This window comes from Xylocopa sonorina, chromosome 2 (assembly GCF_050948175.1).
Source record: "Xylocopa sonorina isolate GNS202 chromosome 2, iyXylSono1_principal, whole genome shotgun sequence".
Lineage (NCBI taxonomy): Eukaryota > Metazoa > Arthropoda > Insecta > Hymenoptera > Apidae > Xylocopa > Xylocopa sonorina.
The window spans coordinates 11185097-11201634 of NC_135194.1; the positions used below are offsets into that span (position 1 = coordinate 11185097).

The 16538-nt window shown below is 43.9% G+C and overlaps 1 protein-coding gene across 2 annotated transcripts; it reads left to right on the forward strand.

Annotated features, from left to right (window-relative positions):
* The first annotated feature begins 620 nt into the window (after positions 1–620).
* Bckdhb (Branched chain keto acid dehydrogenase E1 subunit beta) lies at positions 621–11075 on the forward strand. Of its 2 annotated transcripts, XM_076910219.1 has the most exons (8): positions 629–972; positions 1154–1231; positions 1408–1610; positions 1696–1851; positions 4019–4190; positions 5825–5970; positions 9269–9355; positions 10674–11075. In XM_076910219.1, exons 1-8 carry the CDS (start codon positions 831–833, stop codon positions 10812–10814), a joined length of 1125 nt encoding a protein of 374 aa, XP_076766334.1. In that variant the 5' UTR covers positions 629–830; the 3' UTR covers positions 10815–11075. The 2 variants fall into 2 exon arrangements, with proteins under 2 accessions (XP_076766335.1, XP_076766334.1); XM_076910220.1 differs by lacking the exon at positions 9269–9355 and having other exon boundaries at positions 621–972.
* Positions 11076–16538: the final 5463 nt, after the last annotated feature.

The window sequence follows — 16538 nt, forward strand, 5'->3', positions numbered from 1 at the left end:
AGCTAATTGCTGTTTGTTTGACGACTACAGAGGACGCTTACTGGTTGCCATGGTAACTTTGTTTTGATCAGTAGACCCGCCATCTGGCAGAGATTCAGTGAACCAGTATCGAAACGACACGTTGCTTAGGCAGAACTCTGATAATTTTCAAATTTAAATTCTCTGATATGAACATATGTTCTCTCCCGATATATTTTTATCAATCCAGCCTCGTATAAAAGCGTATTTCTTTCAAATTTCAAGCTTCGAATCAAGAATAACTGAAGAATACACACCACTAAGTTTCCTACTAATACGAGAGATGACTGTAAGAGTTACGCAAGATTGTTACGACTATCAGTACATTATCATGCAACCTCTTCCACAAACAAGATAACTGCTTTCGTTACTCGTCTAATCCTACCACTGATTTACTAAAGAAATTATTAATACCACGTACGATTCGGTTTATTTCTCAATGTTTCACGAATAATTGAAATGCAAGTGAAAAGTATGAACAGAAAAATGATTAAAAACGAATGTAGTAGACGTACACTTTTCGTATGCTTTGTCCATTATATTGCAGCTCGCGCAGCATACTTCTATGATACGGATAGACCGATGGGAAAAATATTAGATAACGTGAAAATGAATAACATAGAAGGGGAGATTTGTTGGTAGGAATTTGTACTCGTATCGCCGCCTGGGAGGCAGGGCTGTTTACGAAATTCACATTGGGTCGTGCACGAGTGTCAGTGCGATTTAAAATACGACATTGTATGTAAATCGCGATAGAAGTGTTAAGGCCTGCTCATTATCGACACGTTTCTCTGGCCGATAGTGCTTTCGCGATGATACTCAGTAAATTGTCCTCGCGACTATTGAACTCTCGTGCGTCTCTGGTCCGAGATTCCGTGGATAGAAACGTGTTGCGAGATCATGTCAGGTGGATACAATTCACGTATCACGCTGACAAGGGTAACAATGTCTCTGGTGAGTGCATTCCCTTCCTTTCAACTTTTACTTTCGATTACCAATAACGTAATTTCGATCCTGGCCACCGCTGGATCAAAGATACAGTTTACGTCATTTCGTCGTGTCAATTATAATCTTGATTTACGCATAATTTCCATTACGCAACGAACGAGCAATTTGTAATATCGTTACGTTTCAGGTGAAACTAAAAAGATGAATATGTTCGTGGCGATAAACGATGCGCTCAGAATCGCAATGACGAGGGACCCCGATGCAGGTAATAAATAATTAATTGCCCTCTCGATTAAATACGTGTGTGAATGTAAAATGTAGTTCACACGATCTGGGGCATTTATTTAAAAAAAAAAACTGACACTGTTTTCGAATATTTTATCGCCGTTCAAAACATGATACGTTTATATCGAGACATTTAAATTTTCTGTTTATGTTCAGTGATATTTGGCGAGGATGTCGCATTCGGCGGAGTGTTTCGTTGCACGATTGATTTGCAAAAGGAATTTGGTCGCGACAGAGTGTTCAACACGCCGCTCTGCGAGCAGGGAATCGCAGGTTTTGGAATCGGTTTAGCCACCGCTGGTGTAACAGCGATCGCAGAAATACAATTCGCTGACTATATATTTCCTGCCTTCGATCAGGTACAACCGTTACCAAGAACGTTCTAATGGTAACCAACGCAAGATATTACGAATGTACGTTCAATCGAAACTTTCTGATGCACAGTTGGTGAACGAAGCAGCCAAAGTGAGATATCGAAGTGGCGGGGAATTCAACTGCGGCAAGCTAACGCTTCGATCACCGTGCGGTGCTATTGGTCATGGCGGACTTTATCATTCGCAAAGTCCAGAGGCTTATTTTGCCCATACACCAGGCTTGAAGGTATACACGTATGATAATTCTATAGTTTTTGTTATTTTATTATGCTACGATAAATAGAGACACGGGGAGATAATGTAAAACATATTTCGTGACAGTTTATCGTGAAAATGCATCTAACGATGATGGAATATTCGGCGGCGCTTCAAACGTTCGAGCCACAAGTCTGAACTCTAATGGCGTACATTCGCGGCGGAAAGAATAAAATTGATAATCTTACCTTACCGCGGGAATTCCTCCGGATCAAAGGTCCCCTGGTATTCCAATGCAAAGGTGAAGCACTTGTCACTGAATATTGCACTCGCGGACGCGAAACTCTTATTAAATTTGTACAAAATCGTACGGTAGAACGCGACGGACAAACGTCTTGTACAAACGGCGATTTTCAAATACTACTGACGTATTGCCTTGTGACGTAACTTTGAGAAGAAGTTCGTGGTTTAACTTTCGTCGATAAGACAGCGTATCGTTTTCGTTCGCGTATCGTCAGATGTCTGTACTAGTCGAGCGCGCAACAAACTTGTCGGCTACTCCTTGCATTCAAAACACGGTAGTCTGATGATTCAGAAATCAACTATTTTTAACTACCCCAAAGGGAGAAACGGAGCTTTAATTTCTGCAAAATACGTAGAAACTGTTCCTCTTTATTATCGAATTAACGTTTCCTTAAATGGCAACGATAGAGAGCACAAAGATCCATGTTGCTTTCATCGTTTAGTTCTAATCGAGTTCGAAATCAAAGGATCGCGGAAATGTATGAATCATAAATAAGTAAGATGGGTGCAAAAAGTTAAGCAGACATCGCGAACGAGTTCCTGTGCTCAAGGATATCCTTCGTCGACGATACGCCTCGGTTCTATAGCCGTTGGCTCTTAACTTTCTGGAAGAGATTCCATGAATATTGTACGACACATGTACCTACTCTACGTATGCATGAGGAAAGTTTCCTACGAACACTAACGCTCTTCTACCGACACTATACATCTCGATTACATGAACAGCGACGCGCAACATCGCGTCGACATTTCCTGAAGCTGAAAGATCGCACGCTTCGACACAATATACCAGCCGTGGAAACGAACGCGGTGCATAGCGAACACGTACATCCTATCGCTCACCTGTTCCGAGCGATATTTTTATCGGGCTTTGAGTTCCATTAACCAAAGTGCACATTGTGCACCGTATTTCTCCCTGCGCTACCAATTTGTCTTCGCCTCGCGGTGTTTATCCTCGAAAAGGGAATCGTAATGAGACTGGACAAGATATTTTTTATATCGAACGGCTCATCTTTCGAGGGGATACGAGTTTTAAGGACAAAGAGACTAAGCGGGAATATTGAATTTATTGTTTAACCACGATGGCACTCCGTGAGGGGAAATACGCACGGTAATTGACGTAAAGCGTTTATAGGGATTTACCATACATGCCTGCAATAATGGTAGGGACACTTTGATGGACGTTTTCAAGGAAAACAGATCGTACAAGGTGGCCCTGTCATACGATCCTGCGATTCCTTCACTTTAGTCCTTCGAATTTCTCCGATTGCGTTTATTTATGGAGCGATGCTCATCAAGTTACAAACAAGTTATTACCTTCATGCTAAAATCTAATGGAATGCGTAAAGTACATTGAAAATATGAGAAAAAAGAGCGGCGATTCCATGCGAACCGCGAATGTCAAACTGCAGTTGACAAGAAAGCGAGAAGCCTCGCGATCACTCGACGATACGGTATTTCAAGTGTTCCAAATTTTCGTCTCTCGAATCTTGAAATTCGAAATTGAGAAACCTTCCAGTCTCAATTGGCAACCGCGAAACCATCGGTTTCACGCCCAAACTCCGTGAAAATCGATAACATATGGCGCGCAACAGGATACACAGGTATATACCTGTATATCCACCGTCGTACACATCCTTTCCATACGTTCTCCAAGGCCACTGTTCTCCAATCCGAAAGAAAACAAACTCGCCTTACATCACCGAAAAAAATGCCACTTTCCTTCGTGCACGCGCGCGTTCATTAATCGCAGGGGCCATACGAGAAACTTTCGAGAACAGGATAAGGCCGCTCGTCCCCGAATTCCTGGACGTAATCGTCGATTGCGTCCGCGCGCGAGCCTGCCCGCCGCATGCACACAGCCGCAACGAAATGTAACCGAACGTCCTTTCCAGGTCGTTATACCGCGGGGAGCGAAACAGGCGAAAGGTCTTTTGTTGAGCTGCATAGAGGAGCCGGACCCTTGCATCATGTTCGAGCCGAAAATATTATACCGCACGGCGATCGACGTGGTGCCGACCGATCATTACAAGATAGAGATCGGCAAAGCGGAGATCGTCAGAGAAGGTAGGCGTCCAGGAAAACCGACCGGGTCTCCTGGATAGGTTTCACTTTGCGACTGCGTAACGGTGTCCTTTATGGGGCATGTCTTGAGCATCCTCTCTGAAAATGGCGCGTGCAACACCATTTTTTACAACCGTAACGATCTCCAACCGATCACGATCGGTGGCGGGACTTTCACGAGTTCGTATTTCGCGGTGAGGAAATTTATTGTACCTCTGCGTTGGTTGGTGTGCTGTGGAAATCCGATTATCGGAACAGCGGATCGAACGAAGCTAACTTTTGCTTTTGGAAAATCGGGGTTTTTACCATAATTTGTTACAAGGTAACAGATCGACTGGATACTCGTACGGATTCATGCTTTTTTTAAACGTAACTAACAGATGGAAGCTACACAAAGGAAAAGCTAAATTTGCTCGCACGTCCTCCACGATTTTTACATTGCCTTTGTACATTGCACCGGGTATTTTTCTACCTATATTGCGAGTACTTTACATTTCTCGTGCATTTAAATTTCACGTAAACGCGCAATATGTTTACGACTTGTTAATTCAGCGCAATCATTGATAATAAACGGGTATCGATGTGTAAATAAAACCATTTCGACCACGGTAACTTCTTGGATACGAATCGTATCGATGAACAAGCCATGTAATTTTTCGTATAAATTACTGACATTTCGGGCGCGCTTATTCCCTCGTCGACTTTCAGTTCCCAATGCATTATTCAGTTCTCGAACTCCTTTAACAATTCGAACTCGCCGCTCGCAGATAACTTCGGATATTTTCAGCCAAATTTGTCAGTGAAAGGCTGAAGGTTAACTTAATTATGACATGTAGCGAGCGACAGTAAGTAAGAAAGAAAACGAATTCCAGCGATTCAGTAAATACCTATCGCCAACCGACACGTATAAATGAATACTACTGAAAGTATAAGAGAAAGAGAGAGGGAGATACGGCAATCGTACCAATTAAAACGACTTTCGCAAACTTTCGATAATCGAACGTGCGAAAACAGTTCGATTGAATTACTATAATACATCTGAGACGACGAATGGAACACCGCATGTGACATTACACCGCGCATTACTCAACTAGATCACATTGTAACTAAATTTGAATCCCACCCATTCAACTTTCATCTCTCCAATTCACTCCCCGTTTATCCACCGCTCATACTCACCTTTCATAACCGGCACTCAACAAACCTGTTCGATTAAGTCATTCGATCGCTGACAATCGTACCTGCTGACAATACATACCTATCGCACCCCGTGCCCGACAACATTAATCAGGATCAGGCTAAATACGCGTCTCAGAGAGTTCTTTGTACCTTTTCGTGCCGCTCTGATGGAAACTTTGAGAGAAAGGAACAGAGAGAGGAGAGAGAAAAAAAGGAAAGGAAAGGAAACAGATGGACCGAAAAGGAATTCCACCAGCTAAAAGAATATGATGTTTATCGATCGTAATCGTCTTTTCATTATTCGATCGCGACACACGCGATGACCGGTCCTGGAACAGGATATCGCGAGGCTCGCGACGCGTAGAGGCACAGGTAGACGCGCGCAGAGGACGGTAATTGCGAGACGCGTAAGGTGAAACGTGGCAGTCCTGTACAGGTGTGTGGATTTGTGCACGTAGGTGACGCCGTGACACTAGTGGGCTGGGGTACTCAGGTGCACGTACTGCTCGATGTGGCCGATCTCGTCCAGGAGAAGCTCGACGCGTCCTGCGAGGTGATAGACCTCGTTTCTATCCTACCTTGGGACACGGAACTTGTTTGCAAGGTAATTTCGTCATTACAATCCGCTCGGTTTGCTCCTTTTTTCCTCACCGTTTCCTTCATTCCTTTTCTTCCTCTCGACGTTTCTTAATGCAACCGGATCGTTTGCATGCGTTACGTTCAAATCTGTTACGTTTGCGCGGCTATTACGTGGGTACCGCGTCCTTCGCGGATACGAGAGAAAGAGGGAAAGAGTCGTGGGGAGAGAGAGAGAGAGAGAGAGAGTGCGGGAGAGGGAGGAGCCGCGCGGTATTTTAATCGAACGAGCAGTTTCGTGGAGAACAGTTTCGCCGAGGGAACTTGCGTAGGAGGCGAAAGCTCCTTTTACAGATTCTTTATCGTCCAGTTTTTCTCTCCGTCTTCTTTTATTAATTGCTAGCGGCGATATTGAAAGTTTAGGCGAGCCTGTAGTTTTCCAGAGAAAAATTCTGTATCGATTTTGGGGAATGAAACGTAGAGCTTGATTAAAAGGAGTGCCTCCTTGGAACATACGGGTACGTGTTGATACTTCTTGTAGACACTAGGTATTTCTTATTACTGCAACGAAATGTTTGTTCGTCTTCGAATGGATTGTGAAATTTTACAACATACTGAGGATCATACGTCTAATCCACATTTTTATACAGTCTCAGTCTGTTTTTGGACATTTTGAATCATCGTAATCATCGTTTAATCATCACTCTTTTGTAGATTCTGCTAAAAAGAAGAAATGCTGATCATTTGAGAGGTCACAATTTTTTTTTTATATCGAAACAGGGTCAAACAGTTATCGTACGTCTCCCGCGAATAATCGGTACATAGCAGCAAACTATCGAAGCACTCGGTTGACCAAACACGATGATTTTATAATTTAATGTACCTACGTATAATTTACACCACTTACGAGCTACTTTTTCTCCCAACCAATCGCCAAATATCACAGATCTTTCGAAATTCGGGTTGGGAAAGGTTACAGCGCCTCTTCTTTCCTTAAAACACGTTTCGAAACACGTAATTGTGAAACGAACAATTTTGAAGCAGGTCCACTTTTATGTACAAAATCGTCGTTATTCTACCGCCGCTTAATTAGAGATTTTATAAGCGTTTCCCCTCCTGCGCAATATCTCTTTCGTTCCTTATCGAAAATATCGTGTGATGATACACCACAAACTATTCGATTTCAACGTCTGTATGTTAACTATAACAAAGACTCGAACAAACTCTGCGGACCACACCCAAGCGAACTTCCAATCCTCCCTCTGTTTTTCCATCACAAATTCTACGCGAGTACAAATTCATATAAACGAACTTCCCTCCACTAAACAATATAAACTATTCAACTTTATTATGAGAATGCACATAACCACAGTCATAACGAACTCTCACCCCGCTATATTTATTCAAATTGATCTAACTTACCCACCCCCTCAACCCCTATCAAAATAAACGCACGCGAACCCGATTGCGAATAAAAAAATATTTAATTACTTCTCCCTGGTAATACAAACAATATAAACTAACTATTTGATCGTTCGCCACGCGGTCAAGGTTCAAACGAAACTGTACGAGGGTGTTCGTTTATGCATTTAACGTTCGAACGGTGGCGTTCGTCGCGTTGATTCGAACGGTCGATCGAAGGGAACATTCACTCGTCCGAATTATTATACACCGTGGACGCTAATACCACGTTGATTTATGCTAATCGATCTATAGCCGTTTAATGATATGCCGATCGTACGGTATGCACCGGGTACGCTGGTACGCGCTTGGCGACATTACGCACGCGAACGGACACGCGAGATACGCGGTGAGCGTAATTGGAAACCCGTTTCGCGTAATTTCGATACGGGATTCACCGTCTTCGGGTGAAATTCGCCTACGGTTCCTCGAACGCGCCGTAAAGTTACGAAGCGAACGTTCTCGCGGGTGGTTGCTCGCGGTGGAGGCTCGATCTTAAAGAACGCGAGTGTATGGGTCGCGCGATAAGGGTTGAACGGGGTTGACGGGCACAAAGTTTCATTTTTATTCGCGCAAAGGAATTTCTTGTTGGAATTATAGAATAACGTACGGCGAATGCTGCGAGTTTCGCGATGGTGCCTTAAAGATATCTGTTTTTAACTAATTTTATATACGCCCGTGAGAGAAAATAGGAATTTCTGAAATGATTCGCAAACTTTGTCGCAGCTTCTTCCTTGTTACGCGTACGCGGAGAACGAGCAATAGTCTGTACGTGTACTTAACGCAAAAAGTCCCAAGTGACCTAAGACGCTCCCTGCAATCAACGATACAACCATCGAGATGATGTTCTAACCTACAATTTCCAATGAATTAACATTAGCACACCTTAGTGAATTACGCTCTCTGAAAAATCGTGTCTCGGAATAGAAGCTGAAATAATTTCAACGGCTATAATCGCGGGACTAGTTCTGCCAGGATTGAGTCGTTCTATCGTTGGTAGCCTCGATCGTGAAGCACGTATAAGTATCGATAAAAACGCGGACAAGGAAGAAAGGTCAGGTGAGGTCCGAAATGTCACAGAAACCAGTAAATACACGTCGTTCCGTGGAAACGCGCCGCGTTGAATCGAGTTATCGTTTCTAATGACTTACGAGAGGCACGCGCGTTCGCCAGCGTGTCTTAATTACAATTCAGAATCGTTGCTTTTCTAACGTCGATCGCCGTGCAGGCCAAACGGTCTCCGTTCAGCGGCTATATTAATGCGTCGCTTACCGCTCCAGCCGTGTATAAATTATTATTATGCACGGTGATATGGGACGTGGTGCATAAATCATTCACGAATTGATCCGCGGAACGGGTCGTTCTATCAAACGAATTACTCTCCGTGACACGCGATAACGTCGACGGCTGCGGCCAGTCTTGCCCGGTGCCTGCGATCGAATCGTCCGTCTCGGATCGCTACGAGTGTCTAATTGCCATTTTCGTAATCAGACATTTCCATAATTCCGCTGAAGACACGCTTGTGTAAGTGACGAGATTAGCCTTCGACAAAATAACGAGCTGTGGAAAGCGTGGCTATTTACGTGGGCTCTAATCGAGCTGCTTCGATTACGTATAGCATCGGTCGTGTCGTTAGTTCGCTGCAACAACGACAATAGTTGAAAACAAATTCATCCGTTATCCCGCAAGTGAGCCATCCTAGTCCTTTCTCGATCAAAAAAAATTATAAGACACGCGATCGTCGTAACGAACGAGTTACGAGATCGGGTCTCGAGCGAAATTGTTCTCGAAAGATTGATAACGCGCGATCCGGATCGTGATATACGATGCGATCCGTTTTGTACTAATAACACGCAATGTTGCAGTCGGCGAAGAAAACTGGACGCGTGGTAATCGCCCATGAAGCGCCTCTAACGAGTGGTTTCGGAGCAGAGATTGTTTCGACCGTTCAGGTAAATGTTTCCCCCGAAAATGAATGGCGCAATAACACCGCCGCAAATTGAAACTGTGATTGCCGCGATTCAACGAGAACGAACATTCTCGTTCACCCGTTACACGGGGAGGATTATGGAGAAGCGAATAAAAAAAAAAAAAAAAACAGAAAAAACTTCTAACGAAACCTCGAATTCCGACTTGGTTCGATCGGTACCGGTGTCGAACGTGCTCGAACGAGGAAGTTTTCGCGTTTCCAAATGTAACTAGGATTAGAAAATACCTATCGTGGTAATTATACCGCGGTATCTCGAATAACTCGACGTAAGTGAAGCGTATTTAGCAAAAATTCAACCAGTCGAATGATCAACGCCGTGCAAATCGGCCGAACGGGTGATAATTAAACGAGGCTCCGAGCAGACTTCGATTGCGAAACGATTTTTAAGCGGTGCGTGCGCGCTTGCCCAAAAATGCATTAAACGTTCGTTCAACGGATCGTCGGAATGTGCCAGGATATCATTACACGCGTGCTTTCTATTACATCACCGCGCGCACCTCGTGACGATTCGATACACTTCAGCTTGCTTGGATGTACAAATCTTGCCGGCTTACAAAACTGTGTGTCCCCAGCGTTAAATTAGCGAACAGACAGCTCGGTTCGGTCGTTTGTAATTCAATCATTCGTCTAATAACACGCTGCGCGTATCGACGCGACAAAATCCAAGACGTGTGTTCTGTAATCACTGTGATCAGTCGAGACCTTTAAAATTGTGTCAATCTGCTAAGTGCTTTTCGATCCCTCCGATTTCGTCAGATTGATACATATTAAATTATGCGCGGTTAGTTACCGGTTACGTGACGCGAAAATTAATTGAAGCTATTTATAAAAACGATGGAAAATTCTTGAATTAATTATGATTTACGTTCTAAGAGAGACTCGGCTAACGCTTTATCGGAACCGTACGCGCAATGGGAACGTAAATAAATGGAAGATACGTATCAGACAATTAACTCGCGAACGATGCGTCGATACAAAAGCAGCTCCATTTGAATTTTCTCGGACGTGTATCCTGAAAATATGATAGAACGTCTGAGATGTTCACTTGCGACAACCTTGAACAGCCCTGCTTAACTTTACCGTCCATTTATTATTTCACGTTCCTGCAGCCGACAGCGAAGTTGATTGATTTTTAATTCGAGAATTCGCCAAGGTAACGCGATCCGTATTTCTCTTTTACAAAATTCTCGTGCACGCCTCGTTTCACGCGGTACCAACCTTAAAGAAACCAAGTCGACGGTAACGAGAAATTAATTAAGAACATCTGAAACCACACACAGGAAGAGTGTTTCCTGCATCTGGAGGCGCCGATTCAAAGGGTCACAGGATGGGACAGCCCCTTCCCGCTCGTCTTCGAGCCGTTCTATCTACCGGACAAGTGGCGGTGCTTCGCGGCTGTCAGAAACGTCCTCAACTACTGAACAGCCGGGGATATTCTACTTGAGAACGCGCCACAGTAAAATATGTCGGGTACCTGTTGCCCGCGCGGACGTTATCCCGCGAGTGCGGTACGTTCCATCGATTTTTTGCCTCATTTATGGACTTATCGCGCGCTCAGAGATTAATCTAAGGATGTTTTCTTGAGACGCTCGTTGGTAAGATAATTTTTTATAAATATTCATGATCTAACCCTGCCGAATCGCTGATCGATGCGCTCGATAATCGCTACGATCTGCATTCGAACGGATTCGACGGCAACGCCAAGATCACTTACCATGTACTCCGCAATTTTTTACGATAAATCCATAAAATGTTAATGTTTAGATCGAGGAATAATAATTTTTAAATAAGCCTGAGTTATACCTTCCGATCACGGATAGTTCCTTTCCTTCTAGCTCCAACGTGCAAGGTATGCTGAAAAACTTTTCTTAATTGATACATATCGTTGCGCGCACGTTACAAAGTATAAAATTACAGCCGAGTTATTTACATTTTTGAAAGTGGCTTATTAAATCTATCACCGTGTGGTAGGTATCATGAATATGCGATTCGGTAAATTATGGAAATTTCCAGCTAAATGCGAAGCGCGATCCAATAATTCTCACAATAAAATGCCGTTTCATCGTTATCGCAGTGAGTTACGATTAGGAAAGGCGTATTTCAGCCTGCTTCCTTGCTCGGACCGTATTTATACGTACAGGATTTCAGTATTTCATTATGAGGGTGTGGCGAGGCGATTAGCTTTCGAACGTATCCCGGACGAAGACGAACGGTTCATTATCTTGCATATGACAGATAATTTGAAGAAAAAGGCACGCCCACACGCGTAGACAATTACCGGAGAACATCGCAATACTTGTTCTAAGCCGACAAACAAAACTAACCTAACCTAAGGCGAGCCAACCCGGGGAATCCGAACCGGGTTCAATCTTCTCGATCAGCGAGACGTGAAATCGCGCCGCGCCGTCCAGGGCGACGATCCGTCGCGTCGAATTCCAGTTGGAGCTGTCGGTACCGGCGCGTTCCCAGCGGGAAAGTCGAAAGGGACCGCCACCCCCGCGGGCGAAGCTTTTATCGTCGACGCGGACGGCGTTCACCAGGCGCACCGTGTCCCTGACCCATTTTTGGCCGTGGCCAACCCGCGTAAATACCTTCCTGCGAATCGTCGCCGTCGAAAGATGATACAAATCGTGGCCGGCGGCGGCGAAGGCGAGGCGCGCCGCGGAGCCCCACGTCGAATCGATATATTCGCAATTAGAACGGACGTGCCTACTGGTTTTTACGGAATATCTGGGTCAAGTCTGTCTTTAGCAGTAAAATCGAGCGCTCGATCGTGTGGACCATGCGTGGCAACGTAATATCTTAATCAAGGCTCCTGTCTCAGGTGTTGCACCGGTCGCCTCGTATCCTTGGTAGGAAGAGCGAGACCGGGCTCGTCAACGGTGCCAAGCGATTTTGCGGCCTCAATCAACAGGGGGGGAGGAGAGAGAACGATAGAACGCGAGAGTGTCCGGATAATTATCGTCGACGGTACCTCGCTGACGCGATGTTGTTCGGCACGATGACGCGTGTAATTTATGCGGAAACGTCTCGTGGATTAACCCCCGCGACGTCCAAGGCTACTCTTTTTTTGCGCGCGTCGATCGTCGTGACGGAGACGCACATCCGCGAAACGAACAATTTTAAGCTTCGTTGAAATTTCTACGAAACCATACGGTTCATTTGGAACGATGGACACAAAATGCCCTCTCGTTCGCGTGAAATCTCGTTCTCCTCAACATTACTGTGCTCCCTGTACAAATCAGCTGCTCCTGTCCCTCGTATTGGATCGCACGAGGCATGAACGTTAAGGGATTTCGCTGCTTAGAACAGCGCGTCGTCGACGATACTCGAAAGTGGTCTGATCGGGGGTAGTCGCCGCGGAGAGATCGATGCTGGACGAAAACCGTGGCGAGAAAGAAAATAACGAGCAGCCGGGGGAAGTGTGCGGCTCGCGCTCGCGCCGTATTTTGTAATTTGAAAGGGAAACCACATTCTTTCACTGTGTATTATGATACGTGAAAGTTGGCAACGGTGCACACCGGCGGAGCACACGGCCCGTAGAAACAGAAAGGTAAGGAAAGAGGTAGGCAAGGAACGACGGGCGGCGAGGGAGAGACGGAGAGAGACAGGTGCGTCGTGGTTGAAGTTGGAGAGCGACGAGGAGAGAATGGTGAGGTGAGAAGACAGCGGGAAAGAGACAGTGAGTGAGAAAGAGAGAAAAAGAGAGAGAAAGAGAGAGAGAGAGAGGCAATCGCCACGGAGGCATAGACTATATCGAAGGTCGACGAGTTGCCTTTTTATTAGTCGATTTTTGCGGGAATAGAGCAACGGCTCGTACACGCTAACATATGGCATCGATGCGTTCACATGCATCAAAAGTTGACGGATTCCCGATCGCGTTAATCCGACCTATGCGATGAATCGATGCCCCTGCGAAAGCGCAACTCGTAGGGGTGATCTCGATGGCTGAGATTACGCGTTCCAGATGGACCACTCTTATCGTGCTCTTGCAATTAGAATCTCTGGTGATCGAACGAAGGGGTTGTTAAATTAATTTCGTTCTAGCTAAACATTCTTGGCCATCCGAAGAAATGAAGTTTTATCATTTTTCGTATTTCTAATCTTACGGATCTATTTGGCAATCACTTTTACTCGCTTTTAATTCATTTCTGTTTATCACCGGTCGTTATCTTGTTTATCTATTGTTTTTTGGTATCATGTGTACATATGGGCCACTTAAGCGTACGCCAGAAATAAGTAACCGAGATAAACGAAAAAAGATCTTAGATAAGAGCGGCTGCATGGAAAAACGATTTCGCGAGTTCATCTTCGACGTTCCAGCTTGAATGACTCGTAGATCAACGCGTTTTATGAAAAACGACGACGGCTGTTCGGCTGATTATCGCTCGCCCTGTTTCATTTCGCAGCTGTCTCCATTTTTGGCGGAAACGAGCACGTGCGAGAAACACACCGCGAGCCGTCCTGACCTCGCGATTCACGCGCTGCCAACGTGCATTAATTAATTAATTGATTCGCGGTCGATCGAATTTCCTCGCGCGTGTCAATGCCGTGGCTCGCGTCATCCTGGTCGCGATTCGGTTGCCTCGTCGATGTCATTACGCGAATCGACGAGGACGCAACCCAGAAACAGCTTGCAGCACTCGCGTCAATAGCGTTTCCCACCCCCAATGGCGATGAGAACGACGGGGCGCCCGTAAAAATTTCCATCAACCTGATGGACGGGCTACCATCAAACCGGCGACGTATTTACGCCACTTTTGAAACTTACAGCTGCGTTTTTATCTTATCGAAGTACAGAGCAAATCAGTCATACGTGCACCACTGTTCGAACGAAGTTAAACTGGCGATATAACAAGGTCAATAGTAATTAACCGTATCAACAAGGTTTTACATAAAATTTGTCGTTTACGTGAAACGAAATATTGAAATTTTATTGAAAACATTATTTAACATTGGGACCAACCGCGACGATTGAAAGAAATTTACAATTCTCCATACATGGTACGATATTTTTTCATTGGCCGTGCGTCCAGCTAATAAATACGGAAACATTCGATTCATGGAAATGTAGCAGTGTTTTATAGTCTGTTATATGTTCTTGTTTTCTAAATCCTTATCTCTCAAAAAGTGCATAGTAACTTTACTATTTTCCTCGAAGTGTATTTTAATGCTTATCAAGCGGTGGCGTCTCCAGAGCCTCGATAAGAAACAGGTTCTCAGTCTTATTTAATATTTACGCCGCATCATCGAACATCGTTCCTACAAGTCAAGTGTTCGTCCCTTACCATCGACTGTCATTTTTTGTCACTTGGACAATCTTCCGCGACGATCTCATGTTTTCACAGGGACAGTTTGTGTGTCTCGAAGATATAAATAACGTTATCGCACGAGTTAATTATACTGAACAGTTCCTCGACAACATTTTACTTAAAGTACTTTTATCAAATCGAGCTATCGAACAATCATCGATTTTTTCGTCGAATTTCAAATATTGAGGTAGGTACCACAGCAAACAGACTCGTACCGCTTTCTACGAGATAGATCCGCTGAATATTCGCGTCGCGAGAAACGGGATGCAATTTTCAGGCGCAAAGGCGGGCGAAGCTTATTACCTGCGAGGTCGATACGTAACACAGCGAAGGTATAGCAGTATTTAAAGTGTCTGTCCGCTCGGTTCAACCTGCGCGTGGACCAGCTGTGTTGGCTCCAAGAAAAAACCTTTATTAACATCGTAATGAATGATAAACCGATCGAGCGAAAAAAAGTGTCCACTGGCAAGAGACAGTTCATGCGACTTTCGAGAGATTTCTCTCACAAAATCAGTGGTGGAACTTATCGAAGGGGACAAAGGTGGAAATTTAAATATCGCTCCGATAACGATTACATCTCTTGTACATATACGTCTATTTTCATTCTTACATAAACTGATCCGTATATCAATGTTTCCCTGTCGCTCTTTTACGCAATATTAGACCGTTTTGTATGCTTTGTGGGGCTCCGTTCATTAATTTTGCGGCGCCATTATTTCCGGTTCTAAGTTAAGAAGGAATGTTTGTTCTAAAATTTTATTTGAAAGAATTAAATGTCAGTTTTCGATTTCTCTACGAGGAAAAATACTCGGTAATAAACATTAATTGGAGACAGTAATCGATACATACATATAAAAACTTTCTACCGTGGTTTATGAACGCTACTCAAGAGGCAGACACATTTGTATAAGAATGTCACCTGTTAATTACGTTTACCGTGGTACGCGTTTGGAAATTAGACCTTCCAAATGTCTGGTACTTTGGAGAAAGTAATTCGCTTGGAAATTTGTTTCGTTTATTCTTTTTTACTTTAATCGAATGTCTGCAGTTCGTTTTTATAAAAATTGAATCGTACGATCAACGATATGTTCGTCCATTACCTTTGATTGCATTATTTAAACCGAAATCTGCATGTGATCTGACATAATCGACCTTGATATCACATTTTCCAGATGCTTCGCAGATGTTCGAAGCTGCTTCTGTGAGTTTAACTCCTCTCCGAAACAGGTAAAAGAGTACAAGGCAAATATGTGGTTTACTCTTTCTCGCGACAGAAGAACCAATTGTCAAAATATGATTCTAGACAGTGCATATAGCAGCGATTTACTAACTTCTGTAAAAATTGTCATCTTCGATACGATTAGCAAATTGAATATTGATTAAGTAAAACGACTTCGATAAGCGGCGTAGAAACTTATTTGAACCACATCGATTAAACTTCGTGGTTAGTTCGCATCGGATTAATTAATGTTCTATAATTATCGCGTCACCTCATCCCCAAGAAAACAGGGAATTAATTTGCTTTGCAATTATCGATTGATCGTCAGTTACATCCTGTGCAATTTGCCCGGTTATGTGCAACGTGACATAGTTATAATTGCTTGTTCCCTCGTTGCTTAATGCATCTAACGTTTATAATGGCAATAAATCCTTCCAGTCGTCACTTTTTGACTGACATTAATGAATTTCAATGGTTTAAAGCTTAAGGATAGGCAACGTATTTATATAATTCCCCCTTATGTTATATTATACAATTCGAGGCGGGGAGCTACTGGCATTTTGATTAAACATGTTGATATCTCGTATCTCTTTTCGTATATCTCTTCTTTGGTC